This window comes from Anolis sagrei, chromosome 1, assembly GCF_037176765.1.
Source record: "Anolis sagrei isolate rAnoSag1 chromosome 1, rAnoSag1.mat, whole genome shotgun sequence".
In the NCBI taxonomy this organism is placed as follows: Eukaryota; Metazoa; Chordata; class Lepidosauria; order Squamata; family Dactyloidae; genus Anolis; species Anolis sagrei.
In genome coordinates, this window is record NC_090021.1 from 292,412,430 (window position 1) to 292,431,567 (window position 19,138).

At 38.7% G+C, this 19,138-nt stretch overlaps 1 protein-coding gene across 2 annotated transcripts in view; it reads right to left on the reverse strand.

Annotated features, from left to right (window-relative positions):
* LOC132765741 (neuroendocrine protein 7B2-like) overlaps window positions 1-19,138 on the reverse strand; it is a 53,275-nt gene that overhangs the window by 7,299 nt on the left and 26,838 nt on the right. Inside the window, exons 11-13 of one of the 2 annotated variants that reach the window (XM_060760027.2) lie at window positions 18,578-18,803; window positions 8,772-8,921; window positions 2,917-3,029 (exon numbers count right to left, since the gene is read on the reverse strand). In XM_060760027.2, coding sequence (XP_060616010.2) covers window positions 2,917-3,029; window positions 8,772-8,921; window positions 18,578-18,803 — 489 coding nt within the window. Of the gene's footprint in view, window positions 1-2,916; window positions 3,030-8,771; window positions 8,922-18,577; window positions 18,818-19,138 lie in introns of both variants that reach the window. The other variant, XM_060760019.2, reaches the window with a different exon arrangement.

Here is a 19,138-nt window from a genome sequence, read left to right on the forward strand (position 1 = left end):
TTTTGTTTTATCTTCTTGGAAATATTTTTAAACCATAACTAATTTTAAGTATAAATGGAACAGAGTGCAGATAAGTCAGTGGAATTTGATAGATAATATTAACTCGGCAACAAGTGTAAATCTGAAAATGCTGTGTGTCCCTGAAGTTCCACCAAAGAGAACACTCAGCTTCTGATGAGATGCTGAATATCTTTTGCTTACATCTTGAACTGTACTGAACAGGAAATCACACTTTATATATCATAGGATGGACTTCTCAGGAAGAGTTGTACTTCTTGCACTCCAACCCAGAAACATTGAAAAGCAAGTGCTTGAAAAATTTGAGGAGATGCTGAAAACACATCTCCTTTGCTAAGTAGAAAGATATGGCTTGAGTGCTTGGACATGCATACATGAATCAAGGCACAGATTAGGATTGGTCTGGAGCACAGCCATTTAAAGTACAGAATTCACAAAACCATAGATACATAGAGTGGGAGGAGAACACAAGGGCACAATCCCATTCTGCCATGCAGGAATATACCATCAAAGCACTCCCAACAGATGGCAAACTAAACTAGCCTCTGTTTAAACACCTACAGAGAAGGACACTCCGACCACAATCCAAGGCCACTGTAAAACGGCTTAGGAAGTTATTCCTAATGCTTAAGTGGAATTTCTTTTCCTGTAATTTGTCTCTGTTGCTCCATGTCTTAGGGCCCATCCAGACAGCCCCTTAGAAGTGGGAATTCTTGAGATTTCCCATGAGATATTCAAACAACGCCCTGTGTAAAAGCAATTGCATTCATCACAAAGCAGAACTTTCTTTGTAGCAAATTAATTTGACAGTGGGTTAGATCTGTACCTTCTTGAAAGGCGTGGATTGAACCCATTAAAGCTGCTGTCTGGACTGCCTTCTCAGAAGTCTTGGACAGCCCTATAGAACCGTGAGGGCATCCCCCCCCCCCCGCATTTAAAACCCCTTCAAAAATAAAATAAGTTATAGGGCTGACATTTCCCTGCTACCAGTCCTCTCCTGGCTCCTAGCAATGATGTGCCAAGAGAAGGGGGGAGGGGAGGAGGAAAATCACTGTTGCTCTTCTGGCATGTCATTCCTATGCACCAGTATCATGGCGGCTGAGTAAGTTCTTTTGTCCCCCCCCCCTCCCATTTTTAAGGGGTTTGGGGAGGGGTAGGGGCTGTCTCCCTGTCTTCCCAGAAGGTTCTGGAAGGGCATCTGGACACCTGCCCCAGAAAGCACACACTTCTTGATATTCTGGCATATACGGCTGTGTGGAAGGGCCCTGGGTCATCATCGAGAGCAGAGGTGTCAAACCTGTGGTCCTCCAGTTGTTTGGGCCTCCAATTCCCAGAAGCCCTAGTCAGCTTCTCCAAGGGTGTAGAATTCTGGAAGCTGAAGTCCAAAACATCTGGAGTTTGGCATCATTGATCTAGATCATTGATTTTCAGTTTATATTTTTGTCTTTCTGTTTCAAAATCTTAACCTTGAGAGTTTCAGAGAATCTGAGGGATGGCCAGACAACACAGACCCTCCTTAGTGCTGTGTGTAGCCTACATGAATCAAAGGTTCATGAATCAATGAGCTAACCAAGAACTCTGGTGATTCATGAGGGTTGGCTCACAAATTAACAAGCCAACCAAAGACAAGCATTTTTAATCCACTGGTTTTGTTAAATGCTCAGATCATGCTTTATATTTGCAAGACTGCACCTACAGTAGAGTTGGATCCATTGCAGCCTTTCAGATGGTTATGGACTGCAGCTTCCATAATCCTTCCTCATTAATTATGGTGAGTAGTGATGATGAGAGCTGCAGAACAACAATATCAAGAGGGCCAAATTGTCTACCCATAAGGACATAATGCATGAGGACAACCAAGAAAACAGTTAATTGTTCTCGAAGTAGCATTAAAAATAAATTACTTTAAATGGCATAAATGGTTCATTTCAGTTCAACATCTGGTGTTTTTAATTTTACAGCTTTGGTAGTCAAGCACGTTATAGTAAGAATTTCCAGGATTTTTCCTCCCTATTGACCAAAAGTTTAGTAAGTATGTAAGTAATTAATGATATAATTTTGAAATTGGGTCAGGCCCCTTCAACATTGTCCTTATATCCCAGGATTTGATCCCAGGTTATCTGCTTTGAACTGGATTATATGAGTCTCCACTGCCATATAATATGGAATAAGAATTGGGAGTGAGGAATGGTGGGTGTGTTGTTTTGTGATGTGTGCTGAGGAAAGCATTTAATTTCTTTGTACAATGTACAATGGCAATAAAGTTATTCTATTCTGTAATCTGGGGTCAGATCCTGGAATATAATAACTGTGTAGAAAGGGCCTCAGTTCAGTTGCTGAATCCTTTCTCTTGTGCATGGTGCAAGAAAAAGCATTATCAACCCAAAACACTGATCAGTAACAGAGTATGTACAGTTTTACTCTGTAATACATAGAACTGAAAGTTGTATAACAACCTTGAAATGCAGTCTCCTCCATTCTAGTCTCAAGTTATGAACAAATATTTCTGAGATATATACATATACATATACATATACATATATATATATTCACATAAAAACAAATATGGTTTGGCTTATATGAATTGCAGATTGATAAACTTGCAATCTAGGTCTAAAAATCTAGATAAAGCATGGGCAAACTTCGGTCCTCCAGACGTTTTACACTTGCAACTCCCACAATTCCTAACAGCTGGTAAGCTGGCTGGGATTTCTGGGAGTTGAATTCCAAAACACCTGGAGGGCTGAAGTTTGTCCATGCCTGACCTAGATTATCTCAAATCTTTCAAGACAAAGGACATGGGTCACAGAAGGACACAGAAGTGTATCCCCAACAGCTTTGTAATAGTATATATTAGCAATTATTTGGAAAATTACAAAACGAAAAAGATTTACGCACCCATTTGCCCATGCTAGGATAGTCATGTTCCGGATCAAAGAGGTGCTGATGAAGTTGATATTCTTTGCTGAACTGTGCTGTATCTGGTGTGTTTTCAAGGCATCCATCATCAACTACAAAGATAAAGAAAGCAAGAAGGAAAGAAAGACAAGAATCTGAGCAACTAGATATTGTGTGTGTGTGTACACACACATACACACACACATCCCAAAATGTCCTCAAGAACATATGCAATGGAATTTATTATAAAGCAATAGCAAATAAGAAAATGTTAACTTTTCTTGGAAGCAATGGTTAAAAGTAGTTTAAAATAATATCCACGATCCCTGGAACTGATATAAAGTACAAGCACTTTCTACCAATTTATTCACACATAGTAATAGGATAATGTGTAAGCAGAAGAGATAGCTTCATATATCTCAATAATTTAATCATGTACATTTGTATTTCTGTTCATACTAATAAATTCTTCTTGGTCACATTTTCATTTTTGTTCTGTAGGTTGCAATTCAAATGTGAATTCATAGTCTTTTTCTCCAAAATAAGTAGACAAGGTTCAGAACCTGATACCACATCTATCACAGATGGTTATGTATATTTAGGATTAAAATGGTTTATTATTTGAAAAGTGATGTATATCATAATGTGTACAATGAAACACATACAAGGAAACACTCAATAGAAAGAGGAGGTTTCTGGTGTTTCATTGGGTCAGATTTTCTGGGACCACATGCAGCTGTTGTGGGCCAGCAGTTGTGGCTATTTAGAACTTCATCACATGGGCAAACCTAGCCATCCTGGGATGCTTTCAGCACAGTTCAGGGATGGAGCCTGACAGATCCCACCAAAGAACACACAGCTACTTCCAGCAGCTCCATCTGAAAGTGTCGTAAAATGGAGCAACAAGAACACAGGAGGCTTCCCCCACTGCCCCACAAATTCTCCATGATACCTGACGAATCCCCTGCTGTTGCATGCGTTAGGACAACTAATGTGATGAGGCTCTAAGATCCAGCTAAGCAAGATTAGCTGGGTGGGTTCAGGAGCTGGTAAACACACTAGTCTGTAAAGGAAAGTATCTACCTTTTTGAAGGAAACTGTGATGTATTCTCTTCTGAACTCAATTGACCCAGAGACCTATTTGCTAATATCCTTTTTCTGAACAAAATGTTGAAGCATGTGGTAGCTTAGCAAAATCTGGAGGAAACAGATTTTCAGGATCCATTTCAGTCTGACCAGGGTCTGGCACAGAAATTGCTTTAGGTGCTCTGATTAATAGCTGGAAAGTAGGGGTCATCCAGTGGTTTTTGATACTCTTGATTGTTATATCTTATCAGATCAATTCTACAGGATGGGCAAAAGAGGAGCAGTTTTACATTGGTTCCTCTCCTATCTACAATACAAGTTTCAGAGAGTAGCACTATAGGATTTCTCTTTGATCCCATGGCTATTAAGCTGTGAATGACACAGGATCCACCAATTGGGCCTGTCCTGTAGAGGGTGCACCCCCCATGAATGGGTAGATGTACAGCTTGAGAGGACTCCTAGATTCATCCGTGACAGCATACAATGCCAGCATTAAAAGAATTGCACTGATTGCCAATAGTCATCTAGTCTGAATTCAGGGTGCTTGTGATTATATTTAAAAACAATGGCTTGGGACCTCAATACTAGAGAGAGTGTTTCTCTGTCAGGAGCAGATGTCTGAGTTTCCAAGTGACAGCATAAATCCTGTCTGTGACATGTGCCTGACTGAGGATTCAGTGGGGCTCTCCTGTGTCCCACCCATGAGGTCAATACACTTATGGTCAATACACTGATGGTCACCAACACAGATTTGATTTATATGCCAGGGAAAAACCTGGCTTTGATGAAGAGGTTTTATTGATTTCTCTTAAATACTTAAGTACTAACTTTTAAATTGTTTTAATGTTTTAAATTTGTTTTAACTTATTATGTTAAATGCCTTTTAGTTTTTTTGGAATTATTTGATTTGTTTTAAATGATTTCCATTTACTTTTAAGCTGCACTAAGATCTTTTTGATACAGGGCAGTGCCGAATTTTTTTAATAAATAATAAATATCTGCACATATGGATACATAACATTGGTATGCATGTGGTTAAATCTGAAGTCTCTGGGATAGTTCTGCCTGCTTGTAACTGGATCACTGATCCATCTTCATTCAGAAAATCAGAACTTTTCAATTAGCTGAACATCTGCTGAAAACTGGAAATGTGCGTATTTCCACCATGAGTTAATTGCAGTAGCCAACTAATATCGGAAAAAACGATAATAAGACTCCACTTGTTTTTTGCCAACACATACTTACTAATGTGTTTTTGAGCACTTGAAAAATTCCGTTCTTTTGCAAAGAACAAAAATTAGGGTGGTTTTTTCCATTACACAGCTGTGAATGCCCAAAATGCAATACACTGGGAGAAATCTGTTTATCTTTAGTCTATCTCTTTGCCAATAACGATACTTTATCGCTCTGGCTGCTCAGTAAATAATGTCATCAATTATACACATTGTCAGCTCAAGGTTGACTGTTAAAAAAGCTGTTAAATTTGACAGATGCCTCTGTGATCCTGTTATGTACTGGAAAGCCACATAAATGGGGAAAGGTTTTGGAAGTGCCAACTCCTCATGATCCCTTAACACACACGCACACACACACACAAATTGCCAGGACAGTTACATATTCCCTCTACAAACAAAGTAATTTCCTTAATATATCTGATCTTCATCTGTTCTGGTAACATGGAGCTATTAAAGCAATGATTTGTTTGATGAATTGTATCACAGTTACCATTATTTACAAGCCATCAGATTAAAGGCTATCCCAACTGGCTTTGCTATGGGCAAAAAGTAGAAAAGGCAGTATCTTCTGAATTAATCCCCTCCTACACTATTATGTGCTTTTCCTTTTGTGTCATGGATTAACTAGATTATAATCCTGATGGCACAGTGGGTTAAACCAGTGAGCTGCTGAACTTGCTGACGGAAAGGTTGGTGGCTCGAATCCATGGAGCGGGGTGAGCTCCCACTGTTAGGCCCAGCTTCTGCCAATCTAGTTGTTTGAAAATGTGCAAGTTGAATAGATCAATAGATACCACTTCTTTGGGAAGGTAATGGCACTCCATGCAGTCATGCTGGCCACATGACCTTGGAGGTATCTACGGACAACGCTGCCTCTTCAACTTCGAAATCGAGATGAGCACCACCCCCCAGAGTTGAGCTTGACTAGATGTAATGGCAGGAGAAATCTTTACCTTTACTTAATCCTGATGACAGGGAACTATTTTGTTCTTTTACTTGTAAAGCACAGTGTAGAGCATGGGTCCTCAAACTTTTAAAGCTGAGGGCCAGTTCGCAGTCCCTCAGACTGTTGGGAAGCCCAGACTATAGTTGGGAAAAAATGAACAAATTCCTATGCACACTGTACATATCTTATTTGTAGTGCAATCCCCCATACAATATTGAAATAATACAAACTTTAAAATGAAGAACAGTTTTAGCCATCATAAACCAGTATTTCAATGGGAAGTGTGTGCCTGCTTTTGGCTGATGAGAGAGTCAAGTTAATTAGGACTGATGTTGTTGTGTGCCTTCAAGTCGTTTTCAGGCTTAGGGCCACCCTAAGTCTAAAGTTTTGGCTGGGGCCTGGGTAAATAACCTTAGAGGCCACATGTGGCACATGGGCCTTACTTTGAGGACCCCTAAGGTAGAGCAATGGTGCTAAATAAACAAATAAATAAATGAGGAGGAGGAGGAATGTTGAAGATTATGACAATTTAAGAAACTGCTAAAACAGAGATTTTAAATCTAGCAACTTTAACAATACTACAGAATAAATCTGCCAAGTGCAATTGCTATGTTAGGAAAGAAGTGAAGCTACAGAAGAACAGCATGAGTTTCACTGGAGGACAGCTTAGGTGCCAGAATACTTGCATCCAGCCATATATCTTGCTGTGGAAATAACTAAGAAAAGCTTGTTTTTCAGAAAACCAGTCATACAAAACACATTGTGGAAATTCTCCACAATGTGTTTTGTTTAACATGTTATCTATTTTTACAGTCTCCACTTTAGGCACAGAAAGGAGTTAATAAATCTCTGAAAACTATTTTACATACATCCCGGTAAAAAAAGATTCTCCATTCAGAGGGAGCAGAAACAATTTCCAAGGACTGGATCAGTTATTTCCATCTGGATATATTATTTTAGAATCCTTCAAGACTGACCAATCTCAGAATTTGGTGAGAATGGTAGCTATACTTTAAAAGATTGCTTGTTTTAATATCCATGTGACATTCTTCTTTTCCCAGACATTCCCTCCTAAAATTATGGTACTAGCCACAATTTTATTTCCACTGCAGGGGGTAGTGGGCTTTTTTTTCCATCTTGGAAGTTTCCAGTACAGTCCAGTGGAAATTTCCTGTGCCTGTATCCATTGCCCTGGTTCCTCCCTACTATATATTTCAGCAACCTCCCATTATGAGTTTTAGAATAGAGGTTTTCCAGTGGTCTTTTGTCCTTCATGAGAATTCTGGCTGCCAGTTTGAATGTTTCCTTCCCAGGCTCCTTTTTAGACTGATGGTGCTAAAATGATATGGTCTTTTATCACTATAGCATTACGACAACACAAAAAACTGAAACAATTAATAAACAGAAAATTATAAACCGAAAACAGAACTAATGTACAGGTGAGGAACATGGATACTTAGAGAAAGCAGATGGTCAGATGGGAAGTGCTGAGTTCATGGGGCTCAACTACATGAGCCCCCAGTGGCGCAGTGGTTTAAACCCTTGCACCGGCAGGACTGAAGACCAACATAAGAGAAGCCTCCCACAAGGATGGTAAAACATCAAAACATCTGGGTGTCCTTTGGATAACGTTCTTGTAGACAGCCAAAACTCTCACACCAGAAGCAACTTGCAGTTTCTCAAGTAGCTCCTAACACACACACAAATCTACATGACTCACATAAGCTGTAGTCAATCTGAAGTAGCAATACTGGCTTGGGAGCACCTACACTATCCATCTCCATCCCACAGCTGTGGTGAGGAAGGACCAGGTAATCCGGTGGACTCAAAACTAGTTCAGCCCAAATTGAACTGACACCAAATTTGGACACAATATACCTATCAGGCCAACAAGTGACCATCACTCATAAAACACTGAAAAACACAGCAGAGGAGACTTAAAAAGCCAAAAAGAATGCATTACAATGCATGCACAAAACCATATATACGCAAACACACACACACACACACACACATACACATATACACAAACATATACACATATAAAGCACATATACACAGGCTGGGCCACAACAACGCGTGGCAAGAAACAGCTAGTATTTCTATTTTAAAAAATTACCCAATAGCTGTCTATAGCTAGGCACACCACAATTGGTTTTTACATATTTCTCAGACCACATAAACATGCAAGTCACTTGGAAATGTTTATTAACATTCCCTAGTATAGTTTTTTCCTGTTTTCCAAAATGTTTGTATCATGTGACTGGAAGTTGAATGAAACATTGCCTAAGATCTTCTGTATATTTAGCTTTGAACAAGCATGCATATGCTTAGGCTATAAACCCACAATTTAGACCATTCACACTAGCCTGCTCTTAGGTATTTCAAAGTTTCAAGCACTGTTCAACATTGTTCCAAGTCAGTGGCAGCTTTGCTAATGCCAAGACTTGGGTGTAATTTAGATCAATTGTTAATGCAAAAGTACATCATGTTTTATTTTATCTGTTGCACAAAACAGGTAAGACACTGACCACTATGATAGTTGCAAAATTCAACACCACATCCTGGAAGAAGTCCATGCAGCTCACCTGTTTTTCCCATTGGGCATGGATTGGGAGGATCTGGATACCCTTGATCATCACTGAAATCTTTAGGTATGTTGTCACCTGTCAGCTCAGCTACAATATTTGGGATATTTCCATAAGGACCCAAATGCTGCAGACCTTCATGTGCACCACCTAATGGTAAAAGAATCATGCACACATTTTCAAAACATGACAAAAATCTTATATTGATAAATCTTGAGTTTTATCTAGACACAATACTATTGCAAAACCTGAGGTCTTTTGAATGTTAAAGAATGATGATCAGGCTGAAGATAGCTATAGTTGAACATACGGAAAGCTACAGATTCTCCTCTCATTGTCAAGTTAACTTTGCTATCTTAGCAATAATCACAACGAGTCTTTGACACACTGCTTTACATAAAGGGTGTACCAGAGAAACAAAGACTGTACAGGATGGGTAAATAATCAGAAGAGCACATTGGTCACCATGAAGTCAGCTACACTAGTACATTTAGTAGAAAAATGGGTTTTTAAAAACCCCAATAATCCTCATTCCCACTCTGTCCTGGTGAGTACAAACCTTTTTTATGCCCCATTACTACATATAATTACATGTTTCAAGATGTTAGCAATTTGGCAGAACTTGTCGTTTTCCATATTTCTTAGTAATTTGAGAAATAAGACTGTAAATATGGATGTATACCTTAGGTTTAAAGGTTGTTTACATTATTATGAATTGTTAAGAAAATGTCACACGGATATAACTTTTTCATAATATAACTCTTCATCTTAGTGAGATGAGTATTGTACTCCAATATCACAAAACAAGGAGATAGGTTAAGCATAAATTCTCACCAATGTGTAGCTTTGCAGATATATATATATATATATATATATATATATATATATATATATACACACGCAATCAGATTCCAGATGTTTAACAGCACATCCAGATTTATAAATAGCACTTACTTCTCTGTATATTTATGACTTTCACATAAGATCAGGAAATCCACATGAAAAAAATGAGTGAAGAATAATTGAACTTTAATCAAATCAAAACTTCAGAATTCATTATCTTTTATTTTTATTCTTCTGAATCTTTACTGGAGGACGCTATCCACAACTTTTGAGAGTCAGTTAATGAAACATCTGTGTTCACCAGCAACATGAATCTCTTGTCCCCAATCCAATAGTTTCAGCTGTATGTTGCCTATAAGATCAGAAATAACTGATTGATCATTTATTGGGGAAATGCTGTGCTATTTAAGCCTTCATATGTTGTTGTTGTTCATTCGTTCAGTCGTCTCCGACTCTTCGTGACCTCATGGACCAGCCTACGCCAGAGCTCCCTGTCGGCCGTTACCACCCCCAGCTCCCTCAAGGTCAGTCCAGTCACTTCAAGGATGCCATCCATCCATCTTGCCCTTGGTCGGCCCCTCTTCCTTTTGCCTTCCACTTGTCGTCTCTAGGCTTTCCTGTCTCCTCATGATGTGGCCAAAGTACTTCAACTTTGTCTCTAGTATCTTTCCCTCCAGTGAGCAGTCGGGCTTTATTTCCTGGAGGATGGACTGGTTGGATCTTCTCGCAGTCCAAGGCACTCTCAGCACTTTCCTCCAACACCACAGCTCAAAAGCATCGATCTTCATATATGTAATTATATATCGATCTTCATATATGTAATTATAAAGTATGGCTGGTAGTTTTCATAGGAATGGGTTGGTGAATCTGCTCTGGGCTTTTGTCTTAATTTTAAAGGACCTAGCCAAGGTAAAAGACCTATTTTGGAGACAAGTTGAATTGCTTTCGGTAATACATATAAAGCTCAGATTTGAAAGGCAGATTTTCTTTTATACTGAGATATCCAAAATTCTTAATTATTTAAATCCAGTCTCTTTTTACACAGGCATATATTCCATATCATTGTGTATGTTGTGTACAGAATATTCCTATTTATCTAAAAGTAATGAAAGTGGCTAGATTTAAAAAGTTTGACATAGCTTTCACTCTTTTGGGGGATAACTCTTTTGGGGGGTAATGAGAAGCAGCTGGTACTGAGATACCATAGTTTAGTAGTTCAAAAGACATCAACATGTTCTTTATTCAAAAGATCACAAACTGGGGCCCACAACAATTCAGACTACAATTCCTTGGGGCAGGGTTGATGTGAGCGGCAGAAAAGACTAATTACTGGGGCCCAGTAGTCCAGAAAGGGGACTGACACTAACAATGTTGAATATAGAATCAAAGAATTATAGAGTTGGAAGAGACCACCAGGACCAGCCAGTCCAACCATGTCTTTCTTGATAGTATTGTCATCTGTCAGCCTTATTTGACATCCATTGTGAAATCAGTGGATTTTTCTTATCTTAAATAGACCTTCCAAATTAATGCCTAATACTGGAAACCAACAACCAAGAGTTAATTGTTCTGTCTTACATCTCCCAGTGCAACTGGATGTCCATATTTAACACTTGTTGTGTGTGTATTTTGATTCTTCAGGCATCATCCTTTCACTTCTTGCACACAATCTTTCTTTGCATCAGAACTCTGCTCTATATGAAATAAGGCATCTCATGATATCCATATATAGTCTATTATTTATCATACATATATAGTTAAATTTCAAGTGCTTGCCAAATTTTTCCTGGCCTACTTACAAAGTAATTTTTCAAACCAATGCACGTTATTGTTTCCATCAGTTCAAAAGTTCAAAAGCTCCTTTGTTCTCCCCAAAAGACAAAGCCAATAATCCACTGGTTTTATTTCCGTATTTTTGCCCTTTTGAGCAAATGCACTGTGTTTGCAAATCATATTCCTTCTAAACTTTCATGGATAGTTTGCCCAGTAAAGGGCCAGAGTGATAGAAACAAAGTACTGACTGTTTTATTACAGACAGTAATTCAAACACACATTAATTTTGGCACTGGGTTGCTGATGTTAGCCTTGCTAGACAGTGCAGCTCCAAAGTCAAAATAATGAAGCATAAACATGTTACCTTGTCAAACACAAACGTTAACAGAAAACCGACCTCATGATAGCACTGAAAACAGTGGCTGAGAATACAAAGGAAAGTGTGTGAGAAAGTAATTGGCAGCCTAATACGCAACAGTAACCTCAGTTCACCCACAATTGCTCCATCCTTGTGGAATCTATTTACCATATACACCCATGTATAACTCAGTCGCATGGATAAGTTGGGGGTGGATTTTAAGGGGCAAAATTATGGATTTTGTTATGCCTCTTTGAGGTATGAAGTTGAGGTTTATTCTACAGACAGGGGGGAAAGCTCCAGCCTCACCTCAAGGTAGCAGTCACCCCTTGCTGCCACCACCATTTCCCACCCAAAAGTTGTGTCGGGATGGAGAAATTAGGGGGATTGGCACATCTTTTGGGTTCTCACAGGGTGGATTAAGCATTCACCTTCCCCATTCTATTCAGAGTAGGGGGAGATCCTTTTTGAAAAGAGTTTGGATACAGTAACCTATGGATGTGAGAGCTGGAATATAAGGAAGGCTGAGCGAAGGATGATAGATGCATTTCAACTGTGGTACTGGAGGAAAATTCTGAGAGTGCCTTGGATCACAAGAAGATCAAACCAGTCCATACTTCAGGAAATAAAGCCCGACCGCTCACTGGAGGGAAGAATATTAGAGGCAAAGATGAAGTACTTTGGCTACATGATGAGAAGACAGGAAAGCTTAGAGAAGACAATGATGCTGGGGAAAATGGAAGGAAAAAGAAAGAGGGGCCGAGCAAGGGCAAGATGGATGGATGGTATGCTTGAAGTAACTGGCTTGACTCTAAAGGATCTGGGGGTGGTGACGGCCAACAAAGAGCTCTAGCGTGGGCTAGAGGTCACGAAGAGTCAGAAGCAACTGAATGAATAAACAACTGTACAGCACTTACTGCACACACTGACCCATGGACAAGTCAACCCAGGTTTTTGGGTCAATTGAATAAAATTTCTAGATTTATACATGAATATATTGGATATGTAGCCAAGTAGGGTACAAGAGCTTCTCAGTGATAGTGCCATTCTCAACTTCTCCAACACCCATATGTATACACTGGCCTAGAAGCCTAGGATATTTTCTCAGAGGCCCATTCTCTCTCTTCCCAGTTCTGGGAAAGCTGTTTTCCTGTTCCTCTCTTAACTCAGTCTTTCAGACAAGCACAAATATCACTAATAGACAGCCCTTTTATCCAAAGATACTGCTACCAATTTTATGTCAGCAGTGATCTGATAGATGGTGGAAATATTGAAATAGTTTCAAGATTTTCCATAGAATGAAGATTATAGTCAAGAAATAAGAGAAAAACTAGGGCTGGGAAAAGCAGCTATGAAGAAAGTAGGCAAGATCCTGAGATGTAAAAGATATTGAATAGTAAAGTTAGGATTGTCCAAGCCATTTCATTTCCTTTATGTGTGGATGTGAAAACTCAAAAGCTGATAGGAAGAAAATCAGCCCATTAGAGATGTGGTGCTGGATAAGAGTTCTACAGACACTGTGGATCCCAGAAAGTTAAATAAATGGGCCTAAGCAAAAATCATGCCTGAACTCTCCTAAGAAGATACTAATGCTTTGTAAAAGTAGAACACAGGAGAAGAGGAAGACCAAATTCCAAATGAATAGAGTCAATCAAGGAAGCCGTGGCCTTGAGTCTGTAGGACCTGAGAAGCTGTAGATGATAGGGTGACTTGGAGGTCTCCTGTTCATAGACACCATACATAAAAGTTGACTTGATGGCAGGTAACAACTACAATTAATCTGATAGCTGTGACATAACACACAAAAGATAACTCATAGCACTCTGCAAGTTATTTTAAAGCAAATCTAATATTCAAGCCATTCCATCCAAAGTAGACTAAATTACAAGAAAGTATTCTCCCCAGCAAGCTTTCAGACCATGGAGCTCACTCAGAAAAAAGAGCTTAAAAATTATTATGTGATCCTTGGACAAAGCAATTAAAGAAAAGCGGCCTTCGAAAAACAAACCTATACTGGTGACTAGGATGAGCCTTTTTGTGTGGTTGGAATTCAGTTTTTAAGAATCTGTATGACAATTTGTTGGTGTCATTTTAGTTTTGTGTGGAGATTGGGCCTATATAATATTACTATAAACTCTCAAAACCAAAGGCTGTAGCGCTGAAATGAATTTTTATGACCAATGTAGCATATCTCTGTCTCATCTCCCTGAAACAAGCAGAGGTTACTCAAATTTTTCATATTAATAAATGTTGAGTCTGCTTGCTCCAAGAAACAAATTAAAGGGCTGAAACATACCAAATGAAATGGCATGTGCTCATATTTATAAATAGCCATTTCCCTCAATATGGATAAACAATTACTACTCGATTAATTAATACCAAAGAAGGAGCCGATAGTGTATGGTACTCTGTATTTTGGGATGGTAAAATTGGTAGAAATTGCTCATAATACTTGAAATTAAATTATAGAAAAACTCCAGTCTCCTCTGTTATGGCTTCGGGCTACTAGTAATCATCTGAAGATAGGATCAAATTCTTAAAGCTCTACTCTGAAAGCTGTGGTGTTGTGCTAGCAAAAACAATGAAGGTTCTGTAAAAGAATTGGTAGATGGGAGATGAAACCCAGCAAACTACATATTTTGCATTCTCATTTTGGTCTAGGATATTATATGACAATTCCAAATCTATACAGCCTTGCCCAGGACTGAATACCATTGAATTCAATAACACTTATTTCTGAGAACGTGTATCCCTATACTGTAAATATATATATACCTAGTTTCATACATGTTATACACATAGCCTACAGGTGATTTTATAGACAACATTTATAATTATTTGGTTATGTGAAAGAAATGTGTTGAACCATCAGAAAGTAATGATGTCACTGTTTCAGGCACCCATGTAGACCACTTTAGATACTGGAGTATTTTGGATTTCAGAATTCTGGATATGAGATATTCAACCTGTACTTAATGGGGTTTTTTTCTATTAAAGAATGGTAAGAAATCTTCAATGAAAACCCAGTTAGCTGCCAAAAAAATCTTGCTAATATAAGACTTTGATTTGTAACACTAACATCTTGAACATAGTAATAATAATAATTTATTTATATTCCGCCCTGCCTCCTCAGAGGGACTCAGGGTGGATTCCAAAAATAAAAGGCAAACCATTCAATGCCTAAACACAACAACAATACATCCACATTATTCTATTCCATGCTTACAGAATACATTTGGAGTCTGCTTCACAAACAGAGCACCATCTGCTGACTTAAATGTATAAATAAATCAGTGGATTTCAAGAACTCAACATTCAGACCTCAGCAGCCACCTAATGTTTCAGCAAGGAATAGCAAAGCATTTTAAAAAGAGAGTTTCTACCTGTCTTGTCCGACTCTGATGAATATGCTTAGGTGCAGTTCAGCATCTAAGGGCCCTTCTACACTGCCCTATATCCCAGGATCTGACCCCATTTTATCCTGGGATATAGGGGCAGTGTGGAAGGGCCCTAAGTATTAACTAGAGAGCAAGTGTGGTGATTCCAACCCACCTTAGAGTATTCTTGTATAGGTAAAAAATTGTGTTATCCACATCTATCACTTTCATTTCTTCATTAAAATATTAACAATTAGCAATAAATCTGAGGAACAGCAATAAATTCAACACTTAAAACACTGTACCAAGGATTTTTATGATTCTTCCAAATAAGTTTATATTTTAATGAAAAGCTATTCAAGTGCAAAGCGCTGAATAATTTATTGCATAATTACCCCCAATCACAGGGTGTTTAAAGTCCTAAATGGCATGCGACCCCAAAATATAAAGGAATACCTTTCATATCAAGTTGTGCCAAGTGTTCAGGGCCTCAGAGAAGGCTCTGTGAATTTTTTTCTTTAAGAGAGGTACATTTCCTATTTTCAAAAGATGAAATTCTCTTGTGAAGGCTTCCACAATTTGCTATAGCATGACTTTGGAAAGTATATAGTGGGGCCTTGGTATCTGCTGGGGTTCGGTTCCAGGATCCCCTGCGGATACCTAAATTTTGGCTGCTCGTGTCCTATTATGTACAATGGTGTTTTAAAATGTTGCTCCGTTCATAAAATAACAAAATTGAAGTGTGTATTTTGAACATTTCTTTAAATATTTTCGAGCCATTGATGGTTGAATCCATGGTGCAGACACTGTGGATATGGAGGGCTGACGGTACTTCAATCCAATATTGCATTGTTTAATCTTTTCATGCTTGACCTTCATGAGATTCAATCAGAAATACTCTTTGGGTTTGTAGATTTATGAAACAAATACCTCCTGTATATAATCATGTATATGTCTAAAAATTCATCAAAAAGGGTACTCAAGAAACACTGGTCGGATCTACACTACGTATAATGTAAACATGGTCAGTGTAGACCCACATAATACGGGTCAATGCAGTTTCAAACTGCATTATATGGCAGTGTAGATGTGTCACAGTTATGTTGCCAATGGAGGAGTTGGATGAGCAGTACAGAGACTATAAGGCCCCATCCCTCCCCTCTTTTTGTAAGAGCTTGAAGACCTGGTGGTTTCAACAAGCCTTTGAGAATAACCAGTTCTAGTTCCGGCCCTAAACATTGTTGAGTATGGCCTTATCCTTCCTACCTGTTGCCCTGGTCATCCCTCTAATAGGCCCTGAAAATGAGCAGCCACAGACCCATACCTGCTATTGCTGTTAGCCTATCATAGCACTGTACTTAAATACCAGTCCCCTCATATTTTGAGTCTGCACTAGCCTCGGCCCAGTGTTTTAATTGCTTTGAACAGGCAGGATTATATTATACATGTGTGTGTTATTGTGATAATTTTATGATTATGTTGTTTTGTTAATTTTATGTTCTGCTGTTTACTCTGTATGTTTTGGTGATGTTGCTTGGAAACCGCTCTGAGTCCCTCTCGGGGAGATAGAGTGGTATATAAATAAAGTTTTTTATTATTATTATTATATTTTCTACACATATAATCCAGTTTCTGAATGCAGATTATCTTCTTTAAATGATTATATGAGTCTGCACTGCTATACAATACAATACAATAAAGTTTCTCTTTATAATTTACAACCCATGTTTCATGCAGGTTTAATCTATGGTGAAGTGGTACCAGGAAGAATTTCCATCTGTCTCCACAAGATGGAAGCACTGTTAGTATGGACATTAGACTAGAAAGGGAAAACAGTATAAACTGCAGTGTGTTTCTAAACATATATTTACTCAAAGGAACTCAGATATAAGCTATACTGAGTTTAAAGGGAATACATCCCAGGTAAATCTGCATTGTTTTGCAGCATCCATATTTAATTTTTACCTTTGAGATAGCATCCAAGAACTAGTTAAAACGCTACAGCTTTCTGTCCATTCAATATGCTGAAGTCTCCAGACTCCTTGCATACTAAGTAAAATGTAACTTGCAAAATACATTATATAACAGATTTGCAGTCTTTGACATTAATGCATAACTATGAAGTAGGCCTGTGCGATCAATTTAAAAAAGTTTCAATACTCATTACTAAATTGGGCGGGTGGTGGGTGGGGGGATCATTTACAAAGTGTTTCTAAAATATCGTAAGGGATCCATACCATAATTATAACAATATAACAAAAATTTTGGTACTTTTTCATTTTCTAATTGCACAAGTGGGGAAGCTTCTGGGAATTCTTTCTCCCTCATTTTTAGCACTATTGGGATGAAACTTGCTACAATAGTGGAACACATTTACCACTGCCCCCCCCCCCCCACTTTCAGAACACTTGACTCCTTCACTGATTTTTGGGATTTTTTTCAAATTTTTATGAACAACATTTTTTAAAAATCTACAAGAGCTAGCTTTTTGAATTTCTATTTTCAATGATACAACATAACTAGGGCATCATTCCCAAGTTTCAGAAAGATTTGCAAATCCACTGATTGTTAAGGAATTTTAACCAACATAAACTTAACAGTACTACTTCATTGGAAGACCCCAGAGGCCATCCAATCCAACCCCCTTCTGCCAGGCAGGAAAAGCATAGTCAAAGCACCCCTAATAGATGCCCATTCAGCCTTTGAATTAATAATAATAATAATAATAATAATAATAATAATAATAATAGGAAGCCTACTAGGTAGAGTTTTATCTCAAAATCCCTTTAGAGAATGAACACCAAAACTTTCAGGGTAGAACTCTGGGAAATGTAGTTTGGGAAAGCAAGGATCTCTGTGCCAGAGAATTCAAAAGGCCCTTCTCTAAACTACATTTCTCAGAATTCTGCTTGCTTCAGAATACCTAGGACTGCCCGTGTTAAAGCCTCAGTGTGATTAGTGTAGTCTCTGCCTGTCTCTCTCTCTGTGCTGGCCATGTGCAAGGGGGGGGGGGGCTCCTTGCCCAGCCATTCAGCCACGCATCCCTCCCTGCCTCTCACCCCAGGCCCCTCTTGCCACCCTCTTTAGGGAAAGAGCGGGGCTTCTCCCTCGACTCTGGGCCTTGCCATCCTCCTTGGGGGGACTTTGAGGGAACTGAACACAGCCCTTTTGGGAGAGAAGCGGCACCCACAACGAAGACCTGGAGTCACTTACTTTTCCAAAAAGTCATAGGTCAGTGTTTTGAATCTTGAGTTTTTTGTATGGGCACTGGCGGTGTTTCTTAATATAGAATCATATGTTCAAATCTTACTAGATAGGTCAGACATATGATAAACAAACAACTTTTCCACAGCATCACTAAACAAAATACTGTGAACATTTTAATAAAACAAAATACTGCTACACATTGAATTCTAATATCAGTGATGGTAATAATAATTCAAAGTAACAGTCACCTTCAATGTTCTGTGGACCTACTAGATTCATAGCTTGGTGTGCTGGATATTCAACTCTGGGTCTGGCAATGCCAAGTTGCTCCATTACGCCATGCAGAAGTCTTTGAATATCAGCTTCAGAAACTCGGTCTGGACTCCTGGGACTGTGGCTAAACGTTAAAGCTAACCTGAAGGCCACCAGAAGTAACACACTGCAAATAAATGTTGAGGTCATGGTGCTGTCAGTCTGTATCTTGCCACCTGTTACGATGTAAAACACAATAATAAATGAATCAGGATATGAAATACCACCTGCTTTCTTCCTTTAATTTGCTCTCTAAACTAGACAGCACAATGGGTCCCTCATAACCACAGAGGTTTGGTTCCAAAATCCGCTGTAGGTAACAAAATCTATCGATTGTTGTAGGTTTTTCGGGCTATATGGCCATGTTATAGAAGCATTCTCTCCTGATGTTTCACCTGCATTTATGACAAGCATCCTCAGAGGTTGTGAGGTCAGAACCCAGTGATTCTAACCATGAAAGCCTTCGATAATACAAAATCCATGGATCCCACTATAAA